The sequence below is a fragment of the Mizuhopecten yessoensis genome, unplaced genomic scaffold (assembly GCF_002113885.1).
Source record: "Mizuhopecten yessoensis strain PY_sf001 unplaced genomic scaffold, ASM211388v2 scaffold10933, whole genome shotgun sequence".
Taxonomy (NCBI): domain Eukaryota; kingdom Metazoa; phylum Mollusca; class Bivalvia; order Pectinida; family Pectinidae; genus Mizuhopecten; species Mizuhopecten yessoensis.
The window spans coordinates 320,798-334,292 of NW_018408794.1; the positions used below are offsets into that span (position 1 = coordinate 320,798).

Here is a 13,495-nt window from a genome sequence, read left to right on the forward strand (position 1 = left end):
ATGCGAGCGCGCGTGTACTGGGGACAAGGAGGAGGAAGAGGAGGCGGAGGAATCGGTTCATGTTATTGTATTGTCATATGAGATATCCGTAATGTCTTCTAGAACTGTTAATACCTACGAATATTGCTTCCGGGGCGTTGAACGGGTAATACTATTTTTCTATTGTTTTCATCTTTAAAGCTTTATCATTATCAAGGATGAAATCTCTCGTTTATAGGTCTTTAGAGAATACAATTAATTGGAGGAAGCCTGGGATATTTATTCCATCTATCTGGAAACGGGTTGGACTCTAGAGATAGCATAGACATGCATTCTTAATGTAATAATACCAAACTGACAAACTAATTAGTTACACTTTAATGTTTGATATGATATCAATCTATTTGAAAACAATGTGATTTGACATGATGACGTGCTTCATTTGTTATGATAATAGTCAAAAGGGTTGTCGATTTCGTATTTGTTAAAGGGTCTTGTTACCTTTGAAAGTGACAACAGGAAAATGTCACACTGCATTCTTTTTGAGATAATTCTTACTGGTTGTATAATGGTGATTTGTATGTCTTTTTTGTTTTAAATTAATTTTACAAATAATACAGGGCACTATATCAATGTTGTATATTATTATTATATGAAAACAATCGAGAGAAATACAAATTATCGAAACATTATTCTACACTAGTTTGTTTTGAATACACACGTATTTAAATATCTAAAAAATAGTTTTTTTTAAAGAACTTTCAGTATTAGAAAACCATTTTTCTAGTTAATGTGGTGTACACATTTCAATATACATATAAAATGCCCTTATATTTATCAAAATAATATCCTATTTCAATGCAAATACTTAGCAATTGATTGACTTACAAATGTCACTCATAAATATCAAACACTATTTAACCTCAACGAGCCATTTAATCTACAAGCAGGAATGGGTCGCTTTAATTGTATTCTGCCAAGTGCTACATAGGAATCATGTATAGTGTGTGGCGCATGCTCCAGTGCATCTATATATATATGGACATTATAAGCGTGGCGTTTTGATAAAGGAGTACTATATACGCATTAGGATCATAGGAAATAGAGTTGTTTGAAAAAAAGGAATTTCATTATAAGGGAATATAGATATTCATTGATATTTTAATGTAGAAAAAGGCAAACTTATGTAATATTTAATACAAACAAACAGAAAAAAAGACTTGCATAATTGAGAAAGGGAATAAGTGATTTTAGGGACACACAAGACTGATTCTACGAAATACATTTGTGATTAACTTGAAACAAATGTGCTTTTCTAGGGAGTAAAGATAACCATCAAATCAACAAAGGCTGAAGAAAAAAACAAATCGTCATGTTTCAGCCATTGGAGATGTTTATGGAATACACCTCAGTGCATGGTCTCGGACGCATCGCTACTGTGAAACATATACTACACAAACTGTTGTGGACCGTTCTCTTTCTTGCCTCTCTCGGAATGTGTATATACCAGGTTACTCGTTTGGGACAGCAATTCGTTTCGTAAGTGTTTTTCCTTTTGGTTGCTCTTTCATCAGAACTCTGCATATTCGTCTTCAAAATACTGTTAGTTATATTCTAAATAAATCTTTGTTTGAAAATTCTTATTGTTATATAATCGACATTTTAAGATATATGTTTAATACATTTTACGTCACAATAACGATAAGACACTATCAATATGCCAAACATATGTTAAACAGTGTATATATGCAGTCACATGTGGGTTTTCGATTTCTAAATCCATAACATGTCTTAATACATGGACATTTGCAAATTGTATCGAAATTATATCAAAAGATTTTAGCAGGACCTTGGTTGGTTTGATTAGGTTTAAAGTTCTATCAACTGCTAAGATTATTTGAGACCCTGGATTGCAAAATGAATATGCTCAAACAATTATTCATGTTTTAAGTTTAAAGGTTGGCGACTCATCTGGAGTTTATTACCATTCACAGTAAAACATTATAAAAAATCATAACTAGCTTTTTATACAGATACATTGTTTTGCTAAATATTGAAAAAAATGCCAAGATAATAAACGAAACCTCAAAAAGCAGCTGAATAGCACACTAGAGTCTATCGTAATGTAAACAAGGTCAACCAAATAGATGTCTTTTGATACAGATTGACGATTTAGTAGTTGTTAAGTACAGAATCTTAACACCAAACACAGAAGTGGATGCAATTATTAATTGTTAGACTGATTTGTTTATGACAAATCAAGCAAGGTCGTTTTACATATACTTACATGTATTTCACATGTGTCATTTTGATAGGCAAATAGGAAAACAATAATATAAACTGTAGACCAACAAATAATCATATTGAGTATGACCGTCTTTTCATTTGCTTAGGAAGAGTAGGTTTTCGAGAAAATCTGGGAAAAGTCTGTGTATTAAATACTATATCTTGTAGCATAAATATGCCTTCAGACTAAATGCACATTCTTCTTTGTTTTGTTTAATGGCTATCCCTTGCTGTTCTGCGATATTAGAGTTTTGATGGACCACACTAACAATTTTGTAATTCATGTTACTGATTGGAAAAAAACCGAAGTTTGTTAAGACAAATGTATTTATCTAAAACATAGTACACATACTAATTAACCACTTGATAAGTCTAATACTTTATGTTGGTGGTAATTAGGTCATGACATCCATGTTTAAAATCAATCTACATATCTTTATAGATGTATTCTATCTCACATATTTACAAAGAACTACTACACCAATCCGAAGTTCTGACCCTTCTCCGCGTTAGTCAGTATTCTTTACAGACAGTATGTACACACACACATCGTGTCTACCAACAGTAAAGTTGGTCTATAAATTGATAGAGTAAATAATTTGAACGACTGACTAACTTATTTCTTAACCATCATAGATAGGAGAAATGCTATATATATCGATTGACTTGTTGCTACCGTACTTCACAGCGTGTATTCTGTTATGTAGAAGTTATTCTTGTTGCATATACCGACTTTTTAGTTGCTATTTTGGTATTTGATCGTACCTCCTAGCCGGCTTTGATCTTTCTGCAAGTCTCATAGTAAAGTTCCTGTAAGTTCTATTTCCAAATAAGGTATCCCTTAGATCTTACACGAATATCTTAATAAAGGTATAAAGGTTGGTGAAGCTGTATGTAAAACAATGTAGTGATAAATATTACAGGATTCTCTAAAGGACAAAAGAATATTTTCAACCGAGTCAGGAGGCAATCCATCCGATCCAAAAGATTTCCCCGAGGAAGAATGTTTCGTGTGTAAAATTGATCGGTATGAAATGAGGAATACAATTAAACAGGTGTCGATTGGATTTTGAACAATGATCTTTGTTCACACAATCGTTGCTTGAGGAGATTGTTGTTGCTCATCACATGTAAATGTTTAGCTCACTGAAAACAACTTGTCTAAACTCATGCTCAAGTTTACAATAAAATGGAAACATCAGCTCGTATCTTTAGTGATGGTGTCATTGCAGACAAAGTGATGAGTCTGAATATAGACGACTGTCTTCTATAAAGATGTAAGGACGATGGAAAGTTATTTGGTTGAAGAGGAAAATGTGCAAGCTTTGTCTATACTGACTTGGTCTGAAATAAGAGAAATCAAATTTGGAGTTTTTAACTCTAACAAGCTAAATCATGCTTGAAAACGCTATACTGATAATTGACAGTACGAATGATGATCCGTATTAAAACGATCTGATCTGATCTGATCGAAGTACAAACCAGGTCTTTCATCTTTCATCTAAGGTTTATAACTATTGAAAATTGAACAAGCAGCAGGCTCTAATCAAATAATTGATTACCATCAAGTTTCAATTTTAATAAAACTGAATTAGATTGTTGGTCCTTATCTTACATTAATCTTTAATGAACAACTAAGATAGCCCAAATGTTTGTTAATTATGATGCATGTGACAATGTTAATATGGTAAATATTGTCTAAAGACACTAATTAGCATTCAAGTGTGCGTAGATACTCGAATACGTATTGAAAATGAATGTTCTCGTATTGAAACCATTCAAAACGAATTTTGTAAGAATTTGTCTATTGTCACCTGTTTTACAAACAGGTAAAACTTATTTGTATAGAAAATACTGGGAAAATATTGAAATACATTATTTTCGTTGCGCATTAATTTATTCAATGTTTGTTTTGTAAGTTCGTTGGTGGCGGATTGGTTGGGATTTAAGTATTTTTTTCTCTCGAAAATTGCGTTTCTTTCGTTTTGTATTAATACAGACAGCTATGTTTTTTTTTTCTTTTAGATGAACAAAAATGCATAGATGTCCCATAATTACGATAAACTTACAATGGTTTTTTAAAAATGGAAAATGACTCGAAAAAAACACCGATTTCATACACCATTTGGTACCGCAATGAAGATCAAATTCAAATTCAAAAAAAAAATAAAAAAAATACAAAGTTACAAAAGAAAGGAAAAGAAAGAAAAAAAAATCTTGTATCATACGTATTAATCAAAATGATCAGATTTCAAACACATTATTACAAAGGTAATTTGTTAACTATTAATGAGTGACATGGCAACAGTATATACCATATTAACGTTATTTATTGTTTTCGAATATTCTAAGAAATTGTTGAGAATCAGATCATGTTAATGCCGTAATATTTATGTATATTAAAATATTATATTGAAGCATTTTTGATAGAATACCAAAGCTACATCATATATTGATCTTATTCTTACACTATTGTATGGATCGATTGTTGTAGTAACCCGATCAGCACCACCATTTCACTTAAATATGAACCTCAGGATTTCCCGTCTGTCTCCATATGTAACCTCAACCCTGCACAATTTTCCAAAATTGTTGGGATCCGGGAATTTCACCACATCCTGCATGAATCTTCCGATCACGGTGGTATACCATTAGAAAGATTTAGAAACTTAAGTGGACTGACATTTCCGGTTAGTATATAGAGTTGTTTTGTGTAGATATAAGCTATCTGTAATATTGTGTTTTTAAATTCTTAAATTCTGAATTCATATAAGATTCTTTATACTTTTCCGTTTTGATCATTGGGTGACAGCATCATATTAAGATACACATGCATGCAAATATGATCGAAGATGTGTTATAAGGTGCAAACACGTTACTACATTTATATAAAAGATATTTCAAATTTATGTTATTATTCATATAGAAACCAGTTTAATGATGTGCTTGAATTCTATTTTCAGCTGCCGAACTTCACATATACAGCAGACGAAAACTTCAACCTCAGTAAGCTTCTGTAATAATATGTGTTCTGATCGTAAAGGAAAATGATATTTTAATTTTGTTAAATAAAATAATGTAGAATCAAACATACTTGGGAAAATTGATTCCAAATATAAGAGATTGTATTAAAAAACCCACCTTATATTCGAACGTTAATTATATATAAGCCTCCAGATAGTCAGGCAGGTACAAACTCGAAGTAGTCGAAGCGAGCTCAAACTTCAAGATCGTCGAAGTAAGAACAAACCTTGAGATAATCGAAGTGAATACAAATCTCGAGTAAGTCGAAACGGGAGCAAACTTCAAAATAATCTGAGCGAGCAAAACCCATCCTCGGTATCCAGGGGTTACGCTCACTTTCCTCTCTACACCCCTGGAATATGTCATAGCAAAATTGAAGGCTCAGTGTGCGCCACCTTGTTGCTGAGACAAGACGACTAGTTCGATCCTTTTATGTACATCAAAAGAATATCGCGGTCATGGAACGGTAACAATTGACAGGCTTTGAAGTCGGGCGTCTCTCCTTTGTCATCTTCAAAGGACAGGTATCAGCCTAGCGATTGGTCAGTTGTTTTTTACCTGAGACCAATCAAGCAGCTATGTTTGTGCCTTCAATTTTCCTATGACATATTCCAGGGGTGTAGAGAGGGAAGAGAGCGTAATCCCTGGATATCGAGAATGGCACCAACCTTAACCCTCTAATCCCAAATTCTGATATTAAATTAGATGAAATCCATAGGAAAGATAGGACAACAGGTCATGGTGGTGGTGTAATTATCTATCATAAAAACATTATTCTTACTAAACGTAGACATGATTTTGAAAATGAACCTATAGTAATGATTTGGATAGAAGTTTTAATTAAAAACCATAAATTTTTGCTTGGATGTATATATAGACCTGATTCCAATATAGAATACTGGAGTAAATTTGAACAAATCCTTGATAAAGCTAGTGAAACTTCCATGGATCTACTAATTACTGGTGACTTAAATGTTGATATGCTAAGAACCCCACACACTTGTCACTTATCTAGACTCTTAACTAAATTCAATCTAAAAAGTATTATTAATAAATCTATTAGAGTGACACCTGATAGTGCAACCTCTATAGATGTTGTCTTTACAAATAATCCTTCCATAGTGAAAAGTGAAAAAAACACATGTTGACTCTGCTTTCTGTAATGACCGCTCCCCTATATATATATGGAAGTTTGTTATGCTATCTTCAAACATAAAGCATATAAAAAGACTATATGGATGTATAACAATACTGACTATAATATTATGAATGACTAACTAAATGCCATTGACTGGAACTTAATTGCTGCTGATATGGATACCCATGAATTTAGTATATTTTTAACTAAATCTATATCTGACAAAATACATTCCTAGTAAAACTATTACAATCCGACCTGAGGACATGCCATGGATGAATACCAATATTAGGCTAAAGATGAGTCAAAGAAATAGGATACAGAAAGCCAGACATAATGACAAAATAGAGCATTGGAATAAATAGAAACAAATAAGGAATGATGTTATTAATCTGGTAAGAGACACAAAACATAATTATCTTGATAAACTTCAAAAGTCCATCAGTGATAAATCATTGCCCCCTAATAAATGGTGGAAAATTGCTAAATCCATGACTAATTTTAACAATAAAACTGAACCAATTCCACCATTGAATGTTAACAATACACTGATTCAACATCCAACTGATAAAGCTGAAGCCCTAAATGAATATTTTACTTCTATAGCCACAACATCAGATACACTTGTGGAACCTCCAGTATTAGATATCTCCACTCTAACAAAATTAGAAAACATAATAGTCTCTGAGCAAGATGTTGATGATCAAATTACTATATTAAATGAAAATAAACCAGCAGGACCTGATGGCATGTTACCTAAAGTCATAAAAAAGTTAAAACCTTCCTTAATACTCCCACTTACAATTTTATTTAACAAAACTATATCTTACGGGTGCATACCTGGGTCATGGCAGATGGCTAATGTTAGTGCTGTATACAAAGGGAATGGTTTAAAAAAAAATATTCCAATTATCGACCAATATCTGTCACATCATGTTTTAATAAAATCTTTAGGCTTTAAACCAGGTGATTCAACATTAAACCAACTTATCTCTATATACCACACTATAATTAGCAATCTGGATAAAGGGAAAGAATTAAGGTTTGTATTTTGCGACATCAACAAGGCTTTTGATAGAGTTTGGCACAAAGGGTTACTACATAAACTAAAAGCATATGGTAATCAGGCAATGTTTTTAACTGGTTTGAGAATTATCTTGAAGATAGAAAGCAGAGAGTTCTAACTGAAGGTCATTTTTCTACTTCTAGGGTGGTTAATGCCGGTGTTCCTCAGGGATCAGTTATCGGTCCTTTTTTTTATTTCTATTATACCTTAATGACATCACTGATATAGTCCAGAGTAACATTAAGCTGTTTGCAGACGATACATCATTATATGTCAACGTAGACGAAAATCCACAACTATCAGCAGATTATCTTAACCAAGACCTAGATAGCATTAACAACTGGGCTAGTCCATGGGAAATTAAATTTAACCCCTCTAAAACCAAATCACTATTTTTTCTAGAAAAAAAAGAACCCATCCATCCTCTAATTAATTTCTCTAATACTTGTTTAGATAATGTCCATGCTAACAAACGTCTTGGATTAACTTTTTCTGAAGATGGCACTTAGTCTACCCATGTTCAATTAGTATCTGAAAAGGCTAGTAAAAGAATAAATATGCTTAGGTATCTGAAATATAAGATTTATAGGATATCACTATGCAAAATATATACAACATTTATCCGTCCAATGCTTAAATATGCAGATATTGTCTGGGACAACATCTCTGACAATCTTAAAAAAATATTAGAATTTGTACAACTAGAAGCTGCAAGGATTATCACAGGCCTAAGGAAAGGTACATCACACCAAACTCTATATAAAGAACTAGGCTGGAAATCTCTGTCTGATCGAAGGATGAACCATAAGCTAACTCAGATGTATAAAATAACTAACAATTTATCACCCACATACCTCCATGACATAATTGATCCTCTTATTCATAACCCTGAAAATGATAGGTATACTTTAAGAAATGTAAGAATGTTTAACCCACCACTATGTCGTACAGAATCATATGCAAAAAGCTTCTTCCCAGTAATGTGCAACAAGTTCAATGGACTTGAAAATGATACAGTACATTCCTTTACTCTTAATAAATTTAAGGCCAAGGTAAATAACGACATATGTTTAAATAATGATATATCTGATGTATTTAAAAATTGTGAAAGCAGAAAGGGTAACATAATCTTATGTCAACTGAGAAATGAAGCGAGCAACCTGAACTATGATCTGTTCAATGATCCCTTGAGAGAGTCTTCATCTTGTCTGTGGTGATGCTTATGAAACTGCTACCCATTATCTTTTACAATGTCCAATGTATACTGATGAGAGACAAACTTTAATAAATGAGATTTTTGAAGTGTGTCCGGTTAATCTTGATATTAAAATACTTCTTAATGGAAGTACTATTTTAAACAATACTGAAATTAAATCCTTACTTGATAGTGTTCTTAAATATATATACAACACAAGAAGACTTGTTTAATTAATCAAAACAATCTATAAATTTTGTTATATATAGTCATAACTGATAAAATACTGTCCTGAAACCATTATGTGATTCTACTGATTGCTATATATACATTGATGTTTATACTATACACCTAAAGGATTAAGCTTTGTGTGCTGTTTTTACTGATGAGCGCATTGGTAAAACATAAATGTGTTAAGTTTGAATGCTTAGTGTTCTGTGGTTGAATCTGGATTCTTCTCGAGTGGATGATATGTGAACGGTAGAGGCCGTTAGAGACTTTTTGTCTGAAACTCGATGGGATAAAAGATTTACATATAGAACACTGGCAATACATCTTACACATACACTACAATTTCAAAATCTTCTTGCTGAATTGCCTCATTTCATTTTTTATATTTTGATGTTGTTGTATTCCTTACTTTTTATCACTCCTACCAATGATATATATTGATATTAAATGGTTCTATACTTTTAACTACTTCATTCAACAGCAGCAGGGTATGAACAGGGGGCATTAATGACTTGCAAAAAACCACACCAAAAAACACCAATTGTAACAATTTCTCTGTTTAATATATCATTAGGGCATTGCTTTCCTATTACTAAAAACCTCGAGCTAGTCGGATCATTTTATAAACCACATAACGTAATTTTATGAAAATCACCGGCGTAGGCCGTTTGTATTACCTCTATATTCTTCGTCCATCATTTATGTGTAAGACTAGTCATATGTAATAACTTTGATCTTCGTCCATCAAATATGAGTAAAACTACACGTCTGTATTACCTCTGTGTCCTTTGTCTATTATATATGAGTAAAACTACTCGTCTGTATTACCTCTGTGTCCTTTGTCTATCATATATAAGTAAAACTACTCGTCTGTATTACCTCTGTGTCCTTGTCTATTATATATGAGTAAAACTACTCGTCTGTATTACCTTTGTGTCCTTTGTCTATTATATATGAGTAAAACTACTCGTCTGTATTACCTCTATGTCTTTTGTCTATTATATATGAGTAAAACTACTCGTCTGTATTACCTCTGTGTCTTTTGTCTAGCATATATGAGTAAAACTACTCGTCTGTATTACCTCTGGGTCCTTTGTCTATTATATATAAGTAAAACTACTCGTCTGTATTACCTCTGTGTCTTTTGTCTAGCATATATGAGTAAAACTACTCGTCTGTATTACCTCTTTGTCATTGTCTATCATATATGAGTAAAACTACTCGTCTGTATTACCTCCGTGTCTTTTGTCTAGCATATATGAGTAAACCTACTCGTCTGTATTACCTCTGTGTCCTTGACTATTATATTTGAGTAAAACTATTCGTCTGTATTACCTCTGTGTCCTTTGTCTATCATATATAAGTAAACCTACTCGTCTGTATTACCTCTGTGTCCTTGTCTATTATATATAAGTAAAACTACTCGCCTGTATTACCCCTGTGTCCTTCGGCTATTATATATAAGTAAAACTACTCGTCTGTATTACCTCTGTGACCTTTGTCTATTTTACGTGTGTAAGACTGATCAGTACGACCGCCCGTTTGTTTGACCGTTGTATACACGTCTATCGTAGACCTTTATCGAACACACGTGTGTCTTACTGTTGTGTCTTTCGACCATTTTAGATCAGTACGACCATCCCCTCGGCATGGCGAAGAAGCTGTTTGAAGCTCGTTTGGCGAACATGCCCATTGGAAATCTAACTGCCCTGAACGACAAGTTCGAGTTGTTCATATTGGACTGCAAATATAGAGGAAACAAATGTAACGAGCAGTATGTAATTTGATCATTTTCCCTTTAGAATGCTGAAAGAATATCTAAAATTTAGAAGTATATAACGGGAAAAGATTATCCAACAGGATACAGGAAGTTAGCAGGCATACAAAATATGTTTTACATAAAAGCAATTGTTTCTATGAGATTTGGAGGCGAAAAAGGTCGAAACCAAATAGTGTATTATACATAGCGTTTTGACTATCCAAAGTCTTGAATGCAGCCAATAGCATAAACGTACGTACCAAGGAAATGTTGTTTGTTCATATGATAGGAAGCTTAACTCAATAATCAAACATTAGCTGATGATAGGAGCCTTAACTCAATAAACAAGCATTAGCTGATGATAGGAGCCTTGATACAATAATCAAACATTAGCTGATGATGGGAAACTTAACACAATAAACAAGCATTAGCTGATGATAGGGACCTTAACTCAATAATCAAACATTAGCTGATGATAGGAGCCTTAACACAATAATCAAACATTAGCTGATGATATGAGGGTTTACACAATAATCAAACATTAGCTGATGATAGGAAGCTTAACTCAATAATCAAACATTAGCTGATGATAGGAGCCTTTACACAATAATCAAACATTAGCTGATGATAGGAGGCTTAACTCAATAAACAAGCATTAGGTGATGATAGGGGCCTTAACTCAATAATCAAACATTAGCTGATGATAGGAGCCTTTACACAATAATCAAACATTAGCTGATGATAGGAGCCTTAACTCAATAAACAAACATAAGCTGATGATAGGAGCTTTAACACAATAATCAAACATTAGCTGATGATAGGAGCGTTAACTTCATAATCAAACATTAGCTGATGATAGGGGCCTTAACTTAACAATCAAACATTAGCTGATAATAGGAGCCTTAACACAATAATCAAACATTGGCTGATGATAAGAGCTTTAACACAATAATCAAACATTAGCTGATGATAGGGGCCTTAACTCAATAATCAAACATTAGCTGATGATAGGAAGCCTTAACTCAATAATCAAACATTAGCTGATGATAGGAGTATTAACTCAATAATCAAACATTAGCTGATGATAGGGGCCTTAACACAATAATCAAACATTAGCTGATGATAGGAGCCTTAACACAATAATAAACATTAGCTGATAATAGGAGCCTTAACACAATAATCAAACATTAGCTGATGATAGGAGCCTTATTACAATAATCAAACATTAGCTGATAATAGGAGCCTTAACTCAATAATCAAACATTAGCTGATAATAGGAGCCTGAACTCAATAATCAAACATTAGCTGATGATAGGAGCCTTAACACAATACTCAAACATTAGCTGATGATAGGAGCCTTAATTCAATATTGTCTTCATTTCATATGGAGATAAGTGTTAGCTATGGTATACAGTTTACTGTGTATGGTATTTTAAGCGTAAAACTACGGTAAAAAAATCCTCTGTAAAGTATTTGAAACGTTTGAAACAGGAGATATTAGCCAGGTGGTATAGGACTAGTAGTTAGCGCCTGATAAGGCAGCTCCTGCGAATTCCTCGTAATTGTATTGATTAAGATATATGCTAATTGTATTGACTGTTGTATATTTATTTACTGTAAAACGCTTAAGAGTTGCTTATTTTAGCTAGATGGAGCGCTATATCAAATGTTGTATATTTATTTCTATTTTTTTTAAAATCTACGGTAACATTTTCATGTGTACAGTATTGTAAACGTTAAAACTAGGTAACAATTTCCTGTGTGAAGTATTTTAAACGTTAAAACTACAGTAACATTTTCCTGTTTACAGTATTTTAAACGTTAAAACTAGGTAAAATTTTCCTGTGTAAAGTATTTTAAACATAAAAACGACGGTAACATTTTCCTGTGTACAGTATTTTAAATGTTTAAACTACGGTAACATTTTCCGGTGTACAGTATTTTAAACGTTAAAACTACGGTAATATTTTCCGTGTACAGTATTTTAAACGTTAAAACTACGGTAACATTTTCCTGTGTACAGTATTTTAAACGTTGAAACTACGCTAACATTTTCCGTGTACAGTGTTTTAAACGTTAAAACTACGGTAACATTTTCCTGTGTACAGTATTTTAAACGTTGAAACTACGGTAACATTTTCCGTGTACATTATTTTAAACGTTTAAACTACGGTAACATTTTCCGTGTACAGTATTTTAAACGTTAAAACTAGGGTAACATTTTCCGTGTACAGTATTTTAAACGTTAAAACTAGGGTAACATTTTCCGTGTACAGTATTTTAAACGTTGAAACTACGGTTACATTTTACAGTGTGCAGTATTTTAAACGTTAAAACTACGGTAACATTTTCCGTGTACAGTATTTTAAACGTTGAAACTACGGTTACATTTTACAGTGTGCAGTATTTTAAACGTTAAAACTACGGTAACATTTTCCGTGTACAGTATTTTAAACGTTGAAACTACGGTTACATTTTACAGTGTGCAGTATTTTAAACGTTAAAACTACGGTAACATTTTCCTTTGTACAATAAACTAAAATACACACAATTATGTGAATGAAACATTAAAAGGAAAATGTTGCGATTTAAAAGTCATATTTCGATAAACTTATGTTTTTATGATGCTTCATTTGCAGGAATTTCACCGTTGTTCGCGAAGGCCATCGCATATGTTACAAAATGAACAATGATTTGTTCTATACAGAAACTGCTGGCCCTGATGACGGTAAATACATGTATACCGTTAGTAATGTTTAGTGTTCAAATCAAACGTTAAGTGTTCAAATCAAATGTTTAGTGTTCAAATCAAATGTT

General features: G+C 32.7%; 1 protein-coding gene across 1 annotated transcript in view; it reads left to right on the plus strand.

Moving 5' to 3' along the window:
- Window positions 1-1,309: 1,309 nt before the first annotated feature.
- LOC110463806 (acid-sensing ion channel 4-like) overlaps window positions 1,310-13,495 on the plus strand; it is a 42,444-nt gene continuing 30,258 nt past the window's right edge. Inside the window, exons 1-5 of the mRNA XM_021518682.1 lie at window positions 1,310-1,518; window positions 4,760-4,955; window positions 5,229-5,271; window positions 10,546-10,693; window positions 13,318-13,406. Coding sequence (XP_021374357.1) covers window positions 1,352-1,518; window positions 4,760-4,955; window positions 5,229-5,271; window positions 10,546-10,693; window positions 13,318-13,406 — 643 coding nt within the window. The 5' untranslated portion in view covers window positions 1,310-1,351. The remainder of the gene's footprint in view (window positions 1,519-4,759; window positions 4,956-5,228; window positions 5,272-10,545; window positions 10,694-13,317; window positions 13,407-13,495) is intronic.